This window comes from Peromyscus californicus, unplaced genomic scaffold (genome assembly GCF_007827085.1).
Source record: "Peromyscus californicus insignis strain IS unplaced genomic scaffold, ASM782708v3 Scaffold_13__1_contigs__length_99412109, whole genome shotgun sequence".
Taxonomy (NCBI): domain Eukaryota; kingdom Metazoa; phylum Chordata; class Mammalia; order Rodentia; family Cricetidae; genus Peromyscus; species Peromyscus californicus.
In genome coordinates this window covers 38,915,756-38,934,817 of record NW_026294424.1, presented here as the reverse complement: position 1 = coordinate 38,934,817, position 19,062 = coordinate 38,915,756, and the positions used below count along the sequence as shown (strand labels likewise).

General features: G+C 44.0%; 1 protein-coding gene across 6 annotated transcripts in view; it reads right to left on the bottom strand.

Moving 5' to 3' along the window:
- The window catches only part of Cc2d2a (coiled-coil and C2 domain containing 2A), an 83,925-nt gene that overhangs the window by 22,797 nt on the left and 42,066 nt on the right, over window positions 1-19,062 (bottom strand). For 5 of the 6 annotated variants that reach the window (XM_052734848.1, XM_052734847.1, XM_052734846.1 and 2 more), the window contains 12 exons: window positions 18,368-18,508; window positions 17,166-17,322; window positions 16,389-16,636; window positions 14,101-14,278; window positions 13,426-13,582; window positions 10,547-10,694; window positions 9,031-9,169; window positions 6,987-7,190; window positions 5,074-5,166; window positions 3,982-4,073; window positions 2,783-2,797; window positions 1,047-1,214 (listed from right to left, as the gene is read on the bottom strand). In XM_052734848.1, coding sequence (XP_052590808.1) covers window positions 1,047-1,214; window positions 2,783-2,797; window positions 3,982-4,073; window positions 5,074-5,166; window positions 6,987-7,190; window positions 9,031-9,169; window positions 10,547-10,694; window positions 13,426-13,582; window positions 14,101-14,278; window positions 16,389-16,636; window positions 17,166-17,322; window positions 18,368-18,508 — 1,740 coding nt within the window. The remainder of the gene's footprint in view (window positions 1-1,046; window positions 1,215-2,782; window positions 2,798-3,981; window positions 4,074-5,073; window positions 5,167-6,986; window positions 7,191-9,030; window positions 9,170-10,546; window positions 10,695-13,425; window positions 13,583-14,100; window positions 14,279-16,388; window positions 16,637-17,165; window positions 17,323-18,367; window positions 18,509-19,062) is intronic. The other variant, XM_052734849.1, reaches the window with a different exon arrangement.

Genomic DNA, 19,062 nt, shown 5'->3' with positions numbered 1-19,062 from the left:
AGCTGGCCACCAGCCTAGCTCAGAGGATTAAGGTAGACAGTGATAGAGCAGGACACCGGACATCCTCTTCTGGCCTCTGAACACAAGCATAAAGGTGCATGCACCCATATACACATGTGTTCATATAGCATGCATTCAAATGTACACACAAAATAGGAAAAGAGAACTAGGGCAAAATAATGGGGTGAGAGGACAGAGTGATGGAGAAAGGAAGAACCTAGAGAGGAAAGAAGATGCCACAAGCTATCTTGGCACTCTGGAATCTGATAGTGCTGGATGACCTGGGCCAGGCTACATATGCCATCTCTGTTTGTTTTCCACCTGGTAAGATAGAGATAGTAATAATAGTAAGGGTTAAATGAAATGACGCATGTGAATGTGCAACCATGGTACATGGAGAAGGGACAAGTTCAACTTTCTTCCATTACAGCAACAAGGGTACCCACAACAAAGAATTTCAATTCTTTATCCTTCTATCTCTATAAGAAACTCAAACTGGACACCACTATAGCCATGTTCTCTCCATTTCCCCCAATATGCTGAACCACCATAGTCATAACTCATTTTCCTGAACAGGTAACAGAGGCCAACCATGGACAGACACTTCTTATGTTACAGGCCTGTTTCTTGGACCCTGCCTCTTTGCTGCAGCTCACCAGACCTTCGGTTATCAGCAGCTGACCCCAGTGAGCACCCAGCTTCTCTCCTAAGAAGGTGATGCATAGTTGGTGGATGCATAGTACTTCCATCACATGAGAAAAATGAAGCACACTCAGAGGGAGGCAAGTAGGAGAGACAAGGAGGACTCAGGAAAGCCATCTGGGTCCCCACAGTTTATCACATGGCTTGCCTGTGCCACTTGTCCTTGGGTTCCATAGGATGTTCCCCATACCCTCATCGTTGAGCCTAAGTTAACTGTTATTTCTGAACAATGGGGGTGGGGCTTCAGCAGGAATGGTCAAGTCCCACTGCATTAAAACTTAAAGGAGGACCAGGTTGTCTGGCATTCTGCACGTTCTATTCCAAGGCTGTTCTAGGGCGCTCACCTCACTGTGGGCTTCCTCACAGGAATGTCATAAGCCCGGATAATGTTCACCAGCAGCTTTATGTCTCCATCAGACAGGTTTTGGGCTGTCACTTTCTTCCGGCCTTTTCTCCGTGGCCTCAGTGGCCGCTTTTGTTCTGCCAGCTTGAAAAGGCTTAGGCCCAAGATGCTAATGATTACAGAACAGGATTAGGACTCGGTGGACAAGAAAGGTCTAGAAAATCATCACATGGCCTCCTTAACTCTGCTTCAAGTCTCTCAGAGACCCCTGGACACTCTCCTTTGAAGGAGGGTGAAAAGATTCTAAAAATTCTACAAAGCCAGGTGGGAGTAGGGAGAGATTCCCACTGCATGCTTTATTATTATTTTTTCCAGCTGCCACTCATTAGTGGAAGTCAAGTCAGGCCTGCCCATCCCCCCTTCTCTTTTGCATCTCCTGCCTCGTTCTCTGCCTTGTTCACCACCTCCTGAAGCATGCCTTGTGCTCTCCACCCTTCACCCTCCCTCAGGCTAGTCTTGCCACCTTCCCCAGAGAGCTAGCTGCATCTGCTGGGAGGAGCCCTGCCTCTGAGCCCTGAGAGTGGTATTAGCCAGCTCCATTCACCTGACAGTGCACATGGCCTTCTCGTGAAGTTTCTGGATATTGCCTCTTGCTCTCTGAGGCTATCCAGGCTTGAGTGTGAATCCTGGCTCCACTCTTTGCCTTGTGACAAACTATTTCACCTCTGTGAGTCTGTTCCCTCACGTGTACAGTGAGGGCACTAGCATCTTGAAGTGGTTGAGAGGGTTAGTAAGGAAGGAAGGGTGCAGAGCACCCTGGCACTTGTCTTGCATTTACTGGATTTCCTAAATGAGTAAGTGCTGGGATGGCAGTGACCAGCATTTGAGGGATTGTGCAGGAGGTGAAGAAAATTGAAAGCTGATGGGAGGAAATGAAGCCTCTCTGCCCTTCACTGAGAGACTGTGATATACACGCTGCCTACAGACAGAAGCAGCAATCAGTGACTCATGGGAGGAACTAAAGGGGAAAACAGACCTGACCATGTGCCTAGAAGCTGATTTGTGACAGTGCTTTTCGCCACAGGACACAGCCAGCCACCGGAGGCTGTATCCGGATTCTTTGCCTTTCTGCTAAGTAATGACCTGGCCCAGCAGATTCTTGTCTGAGCCTTCTTTACAAGTGACACGCACTGGTTGAGGATGAAGGAAGGCCCTGCAGCTGCTGTCTAAGCACTACTGGTGTGACTCATAAGGAATGCCAAGGGGATTCCAGAAGTGGCTCAGATCGGTATCTAGTGTCTTAGACAGAATAGGTACCATATATAAATGTCTTCCGTATTAGTCAGAGGGGTGCTAGAAACCTTACATAAGAAAGTTCTAGTCTTTACAACTGTAACATTTACCATACTGTCCAGATAAAGAAACCAAAGACTCTGATAGATGCCTTGATTGCTGAAGGCTGCTTAGTGTAGGAAGAGAATTGGGTTTAAACTCAGGCCATGTTCTAGTCATCTAGCCCAAAGATGGGGGCCTGAGAGCTTTGCCAGGCACCCTGACATGACACATCCCCTGCCTTGCCAATGCTTTCTCCCCACATCATGACTGCTCTCATGAGACTTTGATGCCTCCTTAGCAACCAGCCTAGGAGCGTATTATCAACTGAGACTATCAGAAATGGAAGCATTTTAATTTAAAGCCAAGAACAAACTAAAATTAAAAAAAAAAGAATGAACATACCCCGAGCCTTCAGAACTTAATGCAGAAAGTAAAGCAGAAAAAAAAGAAAGAAAAGAAAGAAAAAAAAAACAGCATGAACATCATCATCTGTGCTAACTATAACTTTATGTCTGAAAATATTCAATGAAAAGCTACAACAAAGAGAGAGGTTTGGCAGCTAGCTATTCATGTGGTCACCGTTCCCTTTGGTACATGGATGGGGTTGCAAGGGGCCACCACGGATAGTACCATGTCTTCTTTCTTAGCTTGACAGGGAAGAGGAAGTGCGTGCAGAGGAAATAAACTTTGCAGATTTATTTTATTTTTAATTGTGTGTAATGTGTGTCTGTGTGGGGGTATGTACTTGTTCCCATGGAGACCAGAAGAGATATCCTGAAACTGGCCTTACAGGAGGTTAGGAAGAGCCCAATGTGGATGAAGGGAACCTAACTTAGGTCCCCTAGGAGAGCATTAAGTGCTCCAAACTTCTGAGTCATCTCTTCAACCCCTAGAAATAACCTTTACATAAGGCCGGATGCTTGACCACTGAGAAGGTCGTGAAGTGAATGCCCTTCCCCCACAAGACCACCCTTATAGGAAGTTATCTTTTCACTTCTGTGTACCCACACCTGACTGAGACTATCTGAAGATTAGTCCAACAGGGAATCAAACAAGTAAGCCAGTGCCCAACTTCCATGTAAATATCCATTTTTTCCATGTGGCCCTCAGCAAACACACACCTCAGCTCTGTGGTAGAAGTAAGCCAGTGCCCAACTTCCATGTAAATATCCATTTTTTCCATGTGGCCCTCAGCAAACACACACCTCAGCTCTGTGGTAGAACCAGGCTGCCCCCTGTGATCCTGGAACCTCAGAGGGTGTGGTCTCAGCCATCTTCACTGTGTGAGATGGATGGGGAAGCCTGGTATCAGGAGACTAGAAAAGCAGGGAGGTTGTGTAGGAGGGGATGCTGTCAGAGTTAGTTTAACTGCAACGGGAAATACAAGGGCTACTGAGGGGGATTTGGCAGTAGAGAAAGACAGGATGGGCTCTACTGGGAATTGATGGAGCGGCTCTAGGATGCTCTGCCCTGATGTAAATCCCTCAACTAACATGGTCATTACTGGGTCATGACAGTACTGACCAAATCTTACATACATCTTCCATGTAAAGGAATAAGATAGAACACAGGCAGCTATAGCTTCGTCTGATTATTTTTACCTGATATTGGGGACTTCTTCTTCTACTACCAAGTCAGTAAGAAGGAAATGGTGTTTTGCAGTTAGGAAACGATTTACCACTGATTCTCTAACCTGAGAAAAGAAATCAGCGTTACTTAGGGTGGTTATGTTATTTAAACACCATTGACTCTATTTCTTTGAATGACTTGATGTCACACAGTCCTCCCTCTAACAGCCCACTCCCACCCATTTTCTATCGCCATAAACTCTCTAGTTTCCCCTCACAAGACTGTAAACTCTGGAAGGGCGGAGTTTGAGAAATTGGCTTTTGTTTGTTTTCATCTTGTTCACTATTATATTTTTTAGGACAATGAATAGTTTCTAAAATGTAAGATAGCAATATTTTGTTGAATGAATACAGTAACAATAAATAGAAAACAATAGGACCAGTCTTGAGGCATGTACAATTGAGAACAGATTCTTACGGCTTTCTCTTACTCAGAATGGTTCACCAGGAGTTCCAGGGGTACAATTGGTTAGCACATGTTACTTACCCAGAATAATTCACCTTCTAATTTAAATAAGGAACACCTTAATTACCATCAGTTAGGCATTATTTTTTGTACATAAGTCATAGAGTAGATTATCTAGATAGGAAGAATGCATTGTAGTTACAATAGCATTTCTTATAGATCATTTTTAAAAGATGGTTAAAAGGAAAACAAGAAAAGGATACACAAAAGACTGCTTTAGCTAGTTTTAAATTTTCTAGCGTGTAAGGGCAGTTCAGATGTGGATTAAAAAGTCTTGCTTTTCTTACACTGCTTATTGTAAAGCAGTGCAACATAGATGCAATCAGGAAAAACCAGGGCTCAAAAATGGAGTCCCTTGTAATCATGCCCTGTTTATAACAGTCTGCAGTATACACCATGGCATAGATTCGTGGTTTTATATATTTAAGAGGTAAACATAGTTGTCAATCAGTTATTTATATATGTGAGCAAATAAGCCGGAGAGACTATGTGGCTTGTATAAGATGCCACAGGCATTTATAAAGGCAGAGACACTTCCATCCTAAAATCCTGGCTCTCTCCCCTGTGAAGATGGTTTTAAGTGATTTTTTTTTTCTTACTTGCTGAAGGTACTTGGCCACTGTGGCCCTGTGGGTGTCCAGGTGGTCCTTGGTTTCAATTACATTTCTGTCTCGTAATCGTTTCTCGTAGTCCTAAAATTAAAAGGATATCATAATGTCATGATTTTTAAAGTGTTCTCTGATGTTTTTCTCGGGGTTGGGGAATTATTTACCACATGTGGCTTAAGTCATAAATCATGGTCTAAATGTTCCTTCCACCTTCCTCCTGACCTCTGGTGCGGATGCAGTATGCAGGATTCCGAGTCTGTTGGTTGGGATGCCTGTACACTATTAAGTTAAAGTGTTCACACAGGAACGAACAGACACCATGGGAGAAGCAGAGGAAGTCGTTATAATTCAGGGTGCTCAAAAGCTAACCACGTAACCTGGTCCATCCCTCCTCACATTTTGACTTGTCAGTGTTAAGTGAAGCAATTATAAAAATAGTGAGCAGCTTTTGTGAAAATCATACTGTTATCACATGGCATCTGGCTACAGCTGACTAGGGTCAGCTATTTGGAGGGTAGTAATAGATTCTTTTGGCTTCCATCTACTCAGGCTTATCCTTTAACACAGATAAAAAGTGTGATATCCCTCGGGATTACCACATTCGACTTGGTATGCCATTCCCCATCATAGCTGAATGCCCAGCAGTGCCTTTTAAGCTAGACCCAGTGACTCAGAGATGTTCTCAAGATTTTTGGACCTAAGAGAGGAGGGCACCTCTGTCTCCATTGCCTAAAGCCCACAGATACATACTTGGATGATACTAGTGATCATGTGGTCAACTGGAGAAGCCTAGCTGCTAATGAGAAGGAAGCCACTATTCCAGAAGCCCAGACCCAATAGATGAGTGCCTGAGCATCCAGGAGGACTTGAGGCATAGATGCATCCCACTATCCTCATAATTTTATTTTTAATCCTAAAAATTATGTTTTTAGATTTATTTAATTTTATGTGTGTATTTTGTTTGCATGTATGTACATATGGCCACCATGTGTGCAGTGTTCATGTAGTTCAGAAGAAGATATCAGATCCCCTGAGACGGGAGTTATGCATGTGGACTGCTGGGAACTGAACTCAGGTCCTCTGCAAGGACATGAGGTCTTAACCACCGACCTCTCTCTCCATCCTTATTCTCAGACTTTTAGGGGATTCCATTGTCTAGTCAACTGCAGCTGATGGCTGAGGAGGTTCAATAGGGGGTTCAGACAAATTCCGGGAAGTACCAAATAACTAAAAATAGTTCCTGCATGAAAAATCACACTAGTTTCCAGAATCTCTCCACTGACCTCTTCACACACAGATGTGTCTGTCTTTTGCTGGCTTGCTCCAACAACACATTCCATTCTCCATAATCCCTCAAGGGCCACCAGGTCCCACCTGCCTCTGCGATCTGTCCTCTGCCCAGCCTTTGATCCTCTTCTGCCCGTAGATGTTGTTTCTGGTCTCGGGCTTCCTTCTTGCCCTGGCTGTTCAAACCCTCCCCGTCTTGTTTCCCTGTGCTTTGCCACTGTGTCCTCGAGTGTGCTTAGCATAGACTTACCCTACCCAAGTGGAGCTGAATCCTTGACTAAGGCAGGCATAATTAGTAATATTAGCTCAGAAGATAGTTTTCAACCTCCCAATTCTAACTGTGCTGAAGTAGAGGATCCAGAATTGCTGAGAACAGTGACAAGGTGCATATCCAGCAGTGTGCTCAATGCCACAGCAGACAGTTCACTAAACTCTTTGGACAATTTCTTCTTGATTTCGAGACAAAGTTTCTCTGTGTAACAGCTCTAGCTGTCCTGGATCTCACTCTGTAGACCAGGCTGACCTCGAACTCACAGAGATCGCCTGCTTCTGCCTCCCAAGTGCTAGGGTTACAGGCATGCAACACCACAACCCACCTTTTTTGGACAGTTTCTTACCTGGAATACCTTTTCCATAATTTCTCGGTCATATACTGGAATTTGTTTATAATTCCTGAATTCTGGCACCTCTTGGCTTCTAAGACGGAGGAGCCGGAACCGTTTGGATCTATTTAATTCCTCTTCTGAGACGAAGTTGAATTCCTGCTGCAGCTGCTCCAGTCGGAAGAAGTCGGGGACATAGGATTCTCCACTGGTAGCAACCTCCAAGAACAAGAAAACACACAGTTCCAGTTAGCGGCAGAGGCTTTCCAAAGACACTGGCACTGACTGAGCTCCAGGAATGCTGAACAGTTTGTGACCAACAAAATTGAAAGGTAAGTCACATTAAAACAAGGGTGGCAAGCAGATGCTACTGTATATGCTTAGTGGATTTTATTTTTTTACATCACCATAAATCATTTTTTCCAAAAAATAAAATAGAAGTTAATTTCACTTTTGGTATCTGTGCTTCCCTGTTATGAAAACATGCAAAGTAAAAATGGAGAGCTTCGTGTCAGGTTGCGGGGCCTTGGTCAGGTGCCTACTGGGAATAAGATTACTCAGTGTGTATCCAATGTGCGTGACTTTTAAATTCCCATGTGCAGATGTGTAGATCAAGGCTCCTTGTCAGCTGGCTTCATTCAGTCCCCAGGGTCATCATGGTCTCCTGTCTCAACAGCATTTCATGGCCTTGGTCATTGAGAGTGAGCCAGAGATGGACATGGGCCAGCCAGCTTCGAGGGCCCAGGAAGGACAGCTCCTGGACACCACAGAGAAGCTGGCAGAGTGGCAACGTTCCCCTCAGGCACTGCTAGCCTCTAGGCTTGGTGCTTTGCCAGCTGTGACCTCCTGCTAGGAAGAGCTAGGAAATGAGCAGACACTTTCTGGGGCCATAGGATGGCAAAGGGGACCCTGCTTATGCTAGGGAAACCCTTGGCCCAAAAGAGGGCCCAACTGGAAGGAAACCCCCATGCTTTGTTTTTTCCATGGAAAAACTAATGGGTAAAAAAATTAAAGGATGTGATAGTTAAGTATATCTATTGCTGATTTCAGGATAGTAATTAAGACATGACGTGAAAATGTTCTGTGAACTATGCTGCACTTGAGGTGGCATAGGCTCTTCTTTCTGATGGGACTATTCTCTGTACTAAGCAGCATCATGTCAGAAGGAACCACTGTAAGGAACAAAGACTGAATAAAATGATTTATCTTGAAACTGGGATGAAAATGAAAGTTTCACAACACTGATAATTATCTATCTGATAAGCCATGATGATGAGCATGTATTATTGTACTGTCACCCTGTAAGACACCCACTTGTTTTTTTTGTTTTGTTTTGTTTTCAAGACAAGGTTTCTCTGTGTAGTTTTGGTGTCTGTCCTGGATCTCACTCTGTAGACCAGACTGGCCTCAAACTCACAGAGATCCGCCTGGCTCTGCCTCTCAAGTGCTGGGTTTAAAGGCGTGCGCCACCACTGCCTGGTGATACCTACTTGTTTACAGTAGTTTTAAGACAGTCAAACCCATTGTATTTGATTCCAAGAAAGATGAGTTGGGTGTGTTCAGGATCACATGCTTGCAGACAAATTTCATAAAATACTCCATCAGTACTGAAAGCGTAAGAAGAGGATCATGTGCTCTGGGATCTGGTTATTATCAGTGTAGTTGTGAGCAAACAGCTCTGAGTCTAAAGTTAGTTTTTTCTCTGTGTAGTGGAGAAATAGAACCTTTCTTTAAGGGCCTCTCAGAGGCTTCGGAAACAGAAACAAAACAAGCTAATTATATTTATTGTATGTGGGTTGTGTGCCCATCTAAGAGTTTGTGTACATTGGCTTATATCCTCCTCATCTACTGTGAGGGCAGCGTAGGGCTTAGAGCATTGATGCTCAACTGTGTCTCACAGCCAGAGAAGTGGCAGAACTGAGATTTAAAACTGTGATTGGCAGTTCTTGCATTCTTCAATAGCTGCACAGAAAACTGTAAAAAAAAAAAGCATGCCAAGGGCAGGGTATTATATCATCTCAGAATTTAGAAACTATTTAGGTATCTCTGGCCATGTTACCGAGATCAGCTGCATCAAAGGGCCATTGTTGGGGTCATTGGGGTCAAGCTTGGACTCCGCTGCCCACTTGGCCAACTTCTTCATGTCTGTCAGCCCTGATGTGCCAATGGATGAGATGGCATCTGCCCTCTTCAGAGCACTGGAAAAACAGCACAAACACAAACAGGAAGAGCAATCAGGAGCTTGACCAGCAGAGTCAGCACTGCCTGCAGAAGCCATTACCTTCTACAAGAGGAAACTTACTACGGAGACTCTAGCCACTTCCTTTTCTTGATTATTAAATATGTTACAGGGCAATAAAGAACTAGGAATGGAAGGAGTGCCAATGTGAGCCAATGCCACAACTCTGAATGCAGCGAAGAGCTGTTCACTTCACATCCTAGCCCCTGTGGTCCAGGGAACCCTGATTGCCTCACCTCCAGTCCACGTGGACAGTAGCTCTGGACACAGAACTCAAAGGAGATTCATGCTCAGCATGGCTGAGGTGGGGATTTATCACACTTTACTTGTTCATTCCCTGCCTTACTTCTGGAGTGGCCAAAGCTTTAGCTTAGGGGAATATCCTCAGCACCAAATTCCAGTGTCAAGATCAGAAAAGGCCTAGCTGCAGGGCACAACCAGGTCTCCATCAGAAGTGATTCTTGACTTGGCACAGAGCTGCATTTACTTATGGCAGGTTGGTATGGGGGATACGTAGGACATGAAGGGGACAATCCAAAACTCATTCTGACTTCCCATATGTTGCAGTCATTTGGAAAAGTGTCTTCTCTATGATGGAGATACATCATTTTCCTCACACGTGTGTGTGTGTGTGTGTGTGTGTGTGTGTGTGTGTGTGTGTCTGCGTGCGCGTGTGCACGCACATATATACCCTGTCTGTGGATGATGGAGGACAAGCTTCAAGAGTCCATTCTCTTCTTCTGCCAATTGGATTCCAGAGATTAAACTATTGTCAGGCTTGGCAGCAAACACCTTTACCCACTGAATCATCTTCCTGGTTTTAAATGGCCTTTTACTTCAGAGATGAGGCAACCATGGCCCGAATGGTGAGGTGGCTGACTGATGATGTATCTATAGGGAGATGGCAGAGGGAGCCTCTGATAGAGGTTTCCAGGCTGCAGACTGCCTGGACCAACAGCACGTCACGGGGGGAAGATCTAGCAGGAGAGTAGGAAATCCAGCAAGCTCTGCTAGTCACTATCAAATAACCTTTAGTGAGACAGAAATATATAACCATATGCTGCACACCTCACTGTTCATGAGGTGAGAAAAGAATACAAAAAGTCTCTGAGACAATTAAATAAAATGGTTTTTTTTTCAGTGTATCTGATACCAATGGCCATCCTATATATGTCAGGTGATCAGTATTCTAAATTTTATCTTAAAAAATGTAAAAGTACAATAAAAATACAGACTGCTAGAAATAAAAAGAAAGGACGTGACGTCCCAAGCTTCCCTACTCTGTGTTATAATAACAATGCTGACACTGGTCACCAGTTCATTCTAGTCACATTACCTTCGAAATCCAATGTTCTGCTGTGACAGTGGAGGAATTAAAGGAATCCCATTTTCTCCAATAGCCCACGCCACACTGTGGGACACTTTCCCTGAGGTCAGAAGAGTCAGTTGATTGCTGCCATCAGCTTCAAAGGAGAAGGGCACTCCTAAGGGAACATCAAGGTCAACAGGATGGTGTTTAGAAAGGAGACAACCCAGACCTGCTAAGAGTGCTGTTGACAGAGAGATGGAACTTGGGCGAGAGGTGGTGGGATCTAGTACACAATCTGAGCCCACACCACTAGACTTTTTCAGATGAAGCCACCCAGAATCAGGCTCTCTAGCAGCCGATAGTAGAGTTTCCACGGTGTGCTATCCTTAAGACCATCGGTGTGCACTCTCCTGGTTCTGCCATTTTACAGCTGTGAGAACTCTGAAAAATTACTTAGCTTCTCTGAACCATAGCTCTTTTACATATAAGGGAAATAATAGCATTCTTCTAAGAAGTATTTCAAAAGCAGGTATTTGTTCATTTATTTTAGACATTTACGGCGAGTTCCTACTTCGTTTCAGGCTGAACTTAGCAGTAAAGAAACAAATTTAAGTGAATCAAAAGAAATGAGCTGGTATGAGCTTTTTTTTTTTTTTTAAATGAGCCCCGTTTCTTATGATATTTATGTTTGAGTGTGGATAATGAAGCTAGTGAATGAGATAAATGCTTAGCATGCTGGCGAGCAGTAAGCACCAAGGAAGAAGATAACAGGGGTGATACAAAGAAAGTGCATGCTGTAGGGAGCAGGAGTGTGGACTCTTTCAAGTTGTGGCCAAGGAAGCCTAATTAGAAACACTTTCTGGGGGCTGGAGAGATGGCTCAGCAGTTAAGAGCACCAGCTGCTCTTCCAGACGTCCTGAGTTCAATCCCCAGTAACCACATGGTGGCTTACAACCATCTATGGTAGGATCTGATGCCCTCTTCTGGCATGCAGGTATACATGCAAGAGCACTAATACATAAAGAAATATAAATAAAATTTAAAAAAAAGAAAGAAAGAAACACTTTCTGGCCAGGCATACAGGGCAGGTTGGATCACTGAGTTCTGGGCCAGACTGATTTACACAGTAAGTTCCAGGATACCTAGTGCTATGTAGAGAGACCCTGTCTCAAACAAACAAACGAACAAACAAACAAAAGAAATACTTTCTGCATAATGTCTCTGAAGAAAGAAAGTGAGGCATTAGAGACTTCTGGAGACTTGGCAAGCAACAGGCAAACTAAAAGTTAAACTGTGTGGCTGCACTATATATATATACACAGCTTCACTGTGTTGACTCCACAAGTTGGAAATGAATGATAAAATCTGTCTATACAGTTACGTTTAATTAACTAAAGGAAATAAAAGTTTTTAAAGCACTATGGTATCTTTACCGTCTGGAATTACAGTTCCTGTTGTTAACATAAGGCAATTGCGCTGCCCTGTGTGGTGCCACCCTTATCTTACACATGGAAGGAGATACCACTGGGTGTATTTTATGAGTGAGGAAGATGGTATTTAGACAGGATACGTGGATCCTGAGGTCATGTCGCTTGTCACTATCCCACCTGTAACTAAGCCCGAATCTCCAGACGTTTAGAACTGGAGCCTCAAAGAACTCTCGAGTTGAAATTTCAGATATGAACTAAAGATTAGGAAGTAACCAGACAAACGAGGGAGTAAGCCACCATGAATAAAAAACAGCAGAATTAGGTCAATAAGTTTGGAGATCGGTTACTAGAATGATCAGAGAATATTTTGGGAAAAAAATTAGGTGGAGGAACAGGGTCTCCATATGAAGCCCTGCCTGTCCTGAAATTTGCTGTGTAGACCAGGCTGATCTAGAATTCACAGAGCTCTGTCTGCCTCTGCCTCCTGAGCAGTGGGATGAAAGGCGTGTGCTAAAATACTGAACATATTTAGAATTTTTAATGTGTCTACATAAAGTAAATGGGAATGAATAGGTGAATGAAAAAAGAAATGATTGAGAATCCAATGAAAGTAACAAGCAATCAGAACTGACCAGGATGATTAGAAAATAACTAAGTAATTTTTAGGGCTGAAAGATACAATAAGTGGAAAGCAAAAATGGTGGTGAATTTCGATGATTAGATACAACCGAAGAGTGAATTGATTACTTTGGAGAACTCTAGCAGTGAACGAAAAAGATAATCCTGTAGGTTAAAAAGAAGAAACATGACGGAGGGGGCCAGAAGGTCCATCACACATCGTGTTAGAATTTAGAATTGAGAATGTTAATGAATGATCTCCAGATAAGGATTAAAGTTGGTACCTTTAGACTTACACATCTATATAACTGTGGTATATCTTTTTATGCGCAATGCTTCATTTTCATTTCAAATTATTTCTTTACAAAAGACTATTACACGTGGGATTAAGGCGTCAAAGATCATATTAAATCCATACTACAAAATCCTTTATAGTAGTGCAGTCATACATGTTTCCATAGAAAAGTGACTTGGCAAAGAATTATGTATCTTATGAGCATGTGTTAAGGACTGAAAAGAACGACCATGTGGGTCCTGGAGATTAGGCTCACAGTCCCTCAGGCTTGGCACAAAGTGCCTTTGCCTGCGGAGCCATCTTGCTGGCCCCTTTTCTGCCTCCCACCCCCTTTTTGAGACAGGGTCTTATTCTGTACTTCAAACTTTGGCAATCCTCCTGCCCTAGCCTCCTGAGTGCTAGGGTCACAGCTGTGAGCCACTATCCTTGGCTTCTTTTGAATTTTTGATACCAATTTTATAATTAATTGTTGATAATTTATAAGCCTCTGTGAAGTGAAAGGAGATATATTCAAATCTGACAGTGAAAACCATGAGCTGCTGAGAACGATCAGCTTTGCTTACCACTTCCAACTCCCTCGTGGTCTAGAGTCACATGCTGGCTACTGCTGAACTCCACCTCTTCAATGGGGGCCCTTCCCGTGACAAGGGTGGTCTCGGGGATAGGCAGGAAGACTTCAGCCAGCAAGGTGGTACCACTGTGACCAACAGTTTCATAGACCTGGAACCCAGAGAAGAGACTCAGCCAGTAGCAGAGCCAATGGAATGTGCTCTCAGGTATCTGTCTACATTCTTCGTGTTTGTGCTGCTCTGCCCCAGCCTTGAATTGTGTCATTATGGTGCCAGGGGGACCATCTTATACTCACTCCTTTTATGACCAAGCAGTTGACAGCCTGATTCTGAGTTACTCTAATTTCCTGGGATAGGGCATTGTGATAATTAATATTATCAACATAATTAATATTATCAACATTGTCTAGAAGACAGTAACAAAGCATGCCCAGATCCCACCAGATGGTCATATTGAAATATTTCTTCAGAAAATCAACTGCAGAGCTCTCTGGTCCCAGCAGTTACCTTACCAGCCTTTTCAAACAGTGAGTGTGGTGACCTATCTGTTTTCACTGACTTTATGAAGAGACATTGGATATCTAAGGGGCCTGTAGATGATTTAAAACCGTCTTATAACTTCAGTGACCACAAAATTCTTGGGGCGGGGATTATAGTTAATGGATGTACCTGAAGCATTAAGCTCTCTGGCCAGTTGAATATTTGCAAATTGAAAATCTGTCCAAAGTGAACTCGGAAATCTGCCCCTAGTGGCCGGCTGACAGTCCTGGACACCTCCTTGCTGTTGAAGACCACCTTTAAGTACACAGAGCGCCTCCTGACGTCTTCCCTTCTTGAGACCTCCGCCCTGCAAAATGAGGCCATTCACAGCTGTGGTTAGTGTTAGCTTACTAAGGATCACCACGGATTCATTAAGTGGATACTGAACACGACAAGGGACACGGTGGCAACTCTGTTGGTCATGTCAGTCCCTGTTGGACCTAAACAGTGACAGGTCTTGAGGAGCTTGCTACAATCGAATGTTGTGATGTGGAGCTAATGGGGAAGCCATTGACAGGTACTGAAAAGGGCATGGGGGGCGGGGATGACAGAGCAAGAATCCAATCCCTGTTATACTACACCTTCCTCGATTTTCTTAAATGAGACTATGTTCGCATATAAAAAAAATCTTAATTACCACACTCCCTGTTCAATGGAATTAATTCAGGATGGAGAGATGGCTCAGTGGGCAAGAGTGTGCCCTGCTCTTCCAGGGACCTGAGTTTGGTGGCCAACACCCACCTTGGTCAGGCAGCTCATAATGCCTGTAACCCCAGCTCTAGGGGGTCCCATCGGATGCCTTCTGACCTCCACAGCACCCACACACATGTGGCATACACACACAGACACATAAACAGCAACAAGGAGTTAAACTATAAGGACCAGTAATGACCTGTGTTTAAGCTAATAGGTTTTACAAAGAAAATTGAGTAGCATATTTTAGCACTTAGGTGAGGTCACTTTCTCTAAGATCTGAGCTTTTCCGTAATGTTTTCACAGAGAAGGTCTTACTTTTAAAGATCTTTTGAATCACAAAACAGTGTATTGTGGCACTTGGAGAGAGCTGAAGCACAATAGCCCTTTAGCCAGGAAGGTTGAAAGCAGATCAGACTCTTCAAGCATAGCCTTTAATCGTACTGTGTATATTTGCAGAGACACTACCAAAAACTGCTAGTCAACAGCAATTACAGCCCATTGACAAAAGTAAAAAGTTAAATATTAAGATAAAAAACAGATACAGGTTTTGGAGGTGGTAGAATATCAATGAAATGCTATTGTGTCTAAATATGTAAAACATAACTGTTATTTTAACTGTGTTTTTTTTTTTTGGAGACAGGGTTCATGTAGTTGGCCTCAAATCCCTGATCCTTCTGTTTATTTCCCAGGTCCTGGGATTTCAGGCATGAACCACTGTGCCCAACCATTTTAACTGTTTTTAAATCCCCATTTTAGCGCCATTAAATACACTCCTGTGCAATGGCCAGTGCTACACACTTCCAGAATGTTTCATTATCCCTACTGGAAATTCTCTTGTCATCATGAAATCAGTTTTAATGAGTATCAGTTTTAATGTTTTCGGTCTCCACAGTTTGGACATATCCAGACCTGGAACCAAGAAATGAAGAAACACCTCAGTGCTCGTGCTAGCCGGAGGGTGCACGGGTACAGACAGCCACTACAGAGAGCAGGCATCTGCTTGCATTGGTGTCCTTCTCCCACGAGTGCTCCTGAGTGACAAGTGGGGTGCACAGGTGGGAGAACCCTAGGGAATCTCCAAAGTAAGCATCCATTGTAGCAGGAATCTTAAATGGTCCTATTCATAAGAACAAACCTGGAGCCAGGTATTGGGGTGAATGTTGGAAGATCAGAGAACCAGAACAAGCCACAGCTTCCTCACCTCGCCAATTCCTCAGTTGATCCTGTCAGACTGGAAGCCTCTGAGTCCTCATATCTGAATGGATCTCAGCTGAATTGCTGCTAGAAGCCTAAAAGCTTAACCAGCCATATGCTGCTGGTTTCTAGTCTTCACGCCTTATATATCTTTCTGTTTTTGCCATCACTCCCTGGGATTAAAGGCTCACTTCTTGGGATTAAAGGCGTGTGTGCCACCATTTTCTAGCCTCTGTATCTAGTGGCTGTCTGTTCTCTGACCCCAGATAAATTTATTAGGGTGCACAATATTTTGGGGAACACAATACCACCACAATACATAAGCAGTTTCACATGTTTACCCTCATGCCTGTGTGTGGCGGCACGAGTCCTCTGTTCAGACGGTATAGTGTGATCAGATACATACCTCACCGTATGCTGATGTGTGTGCATGGGTACATGTGAGTATGCTCCAGTGTCATCAGTGGTCAGAACATGTGCTTACCTGGGACATTCCAATATCATGTATGGTCAGAACATGTGCTTACCTGGGACACTGGTCATTGGGGGTCACATTCCCTGCCAGACTCAACTCTGGGACCAGCATGGGCTCCCCTGGCTTCCTCCTGCTGCGGGCTACTCGCTCCCGCACCTGCTGTTCTATAACAGCTGGGTCAGTGAGCTCTGGGGGGACGGGCTTCGTGAGCTCCTCCTCTGGAAAGGGCTCCTCGACCCCCTCCTCCTCCTCCTCGGGGTGCTCTTCTGCTGTTCCCTTCTTTTTCTTCTTTTTGGCCCTCTGTTGGGTAAGAGGTGTCCTGGCTTCCAAATGATCTCCAGGACTGTCCTTCAGGAGTGTGGTACTCAGAACAGGGACCCCAGGGCACCCCACCCCAGCCCATCTCCACCAGCACTTCCCTGTGCCTTAGCTCTCTCACCAAGTGGAGACAAGCCCAGAACACCTCCCACCCCAGGGCTTCTGAAATGAGGCAACATCTGTAGAACATTCAGCAGGGACATCAACACCCTCCATTCGAGGTGGTCACACATGGAAAAGACACATTTAGCATGTACATTACTGATTATAAACAGCACTATCAATATAGCGTCAGCGCAGAGCACTGGCTTGGGGTGGGTTTTTGAATAAATATATTAACCAATCAATCCCTTTTGCCCCCCAGCAAGGGAGTAAGAGAGAGACAGAGAAGAGCCAGCAGGAGACCCCCATGTGGCCTGCTGGTCTAGCTTCCCTCCTCCTGTTTCAGGGGTTCACCCTCTCAGGCCCTCCCTAAGCAGCCCTACTCCAGGAGGAATGATGTTGTGCAAACCTGGGCCTTCCTCCAGGCCTTCCACTGCTGATGCGATGTTCTGTACTCTTCCATCTTCTTTGTGTATTCTTCTGTGTGCTCTTCCAGCAATTCATGGATCTCAGCTTGAATCTCTGCTTCATATGCATCTTCATCTACTTTCTGGTCAACTTTTTCCCTTAAATGAATTTATAAATTACAAATGAGTAAAGGAGATATAAATAAGGCATCTAAGACCATTAAAAATTGACCAAACCTCAAGCATCTCACAAAAAGGGCATACATATGGCTAATTCATAAAAAGGCCCACCCTTATAAGCAGTTAGGGAAACAGAAATTATACCAACAGATGTTTGACCCTAACCTGGTGACAGGAACACGGGTGTAGGCATTAAGCAGCATTACCCTTCAGAATGTCAAGTGGAGAAATGTGTCTCCTAGGACTCAACAATTTCCCTTCCAGGGACACTTCTGGAAACCTAGGTGCATACACACTAAAAGGAAGTCTGAAAGTTTATACAGTGAAGTTTTGTGTGGTGTGTGTGTGTGTGTGTGTGTGTGTGTGTGTGTGTGTGTGTGTGTGTGTGATGCGTACACATCTGGAAGCCAGAGATTGATGTTTTGTGTCTTCCACTATTGTTCTCTGCCTTATCTGTTGAGACAGCCTCTCTTCCTGAACTTGGTTCTCATCAGTTGGCTAGACTGGCTGGCCAGGGACTTCTGGGATCCATTTGTCCCCCCATCCCCACTCTCATGCCTAGAATTCCAAACTTGTGCACGAATGCCTGGCTTTTGTCATGAGTTCTTGGATCTGAACTCAGGTCTTAATGTTTATCTGCAAACATTCTCTCAGGTAAGCCTCAGCTCCTGTAGTAGGGTTTTATAAAACAATAAAACACTGTCAATCGCAGAAATACACAAAACACAAAGAAGTAACTGTATTTATACATTGGTTCTGTAAAAGTGAAAGACAAGCAATATTAAAGTGTATGTTCTTAGGGGTTATGTACAGAGCCAGGAAAATGACAATCACAGAAACTCAGACAGCTGTTACTGCTGCTGGAGAGAGGCTGGGGACTGTCAGGTGCCTGAGATGCTCTTTCTCAGCTCAGGAAGCAGTTATGAGGCTGCTGCTGCTGTTTGCTGGTAGTTTTTAAACTGTATCTATGCACTACACATCTTCCCTGATACAGCCCGTTAACCTGATATTTGGGAAGTCTTACTTTCTCAAGACAAGCTTCAGGGGTGTGTTCGTAAATCTCTGGAACTCTCGTAGTGACTTCATCTCTTTCCAAACCTTTATGATGGTCTTAAGCAGTGTTCGATCTTTCTCTTGTTCAGCATCACGCAGTTTTCGAGTTTGCCTGTGAAATGTAATAAGTAATGTGTTTGTATCAGTTGTGTTAGCTTATAAAACGTTAGTAATACTTCATGATTGCACATTGAAGTAGACAGCTGCAAGATCCAACCCTCCTGTCCACACGGGGCTACAAAACTGCAGCCCAGCTCCATGCTTAACATCAACTCTCTCCAGCTCTGCCACCGTTTGTAAGTAAATTTGGGATTCTTCAGTTCTCTAATTCACTCCTATGGCAATTTTTTTTTTCCTGCTAAGCGTTTTTAGTATTTCTGAGAAACTGTTTTGTTGGGAGCTGAGAAAGGAAGTATAAAAGGAAGGCAATGGGATGAGATCTGTTTTTTGGAAGTTCGCCTATTTAATCTCTCTAGCTGAATCTGAATTTGATAAACTAAATTATCTTTTAAAATTCTTTTTCAAACTAGGCTTCCTCCAACTGACAGCTGCCTTTGTAGTGATGAAAGGAAGGGACTAGCAGGAGTAGCTGTCATAGATTAAGAATGCTGGCATCCCACTTGGCAGCCAAGCACTGAGGTCCCTCTGTGTCAACACACATCAAGA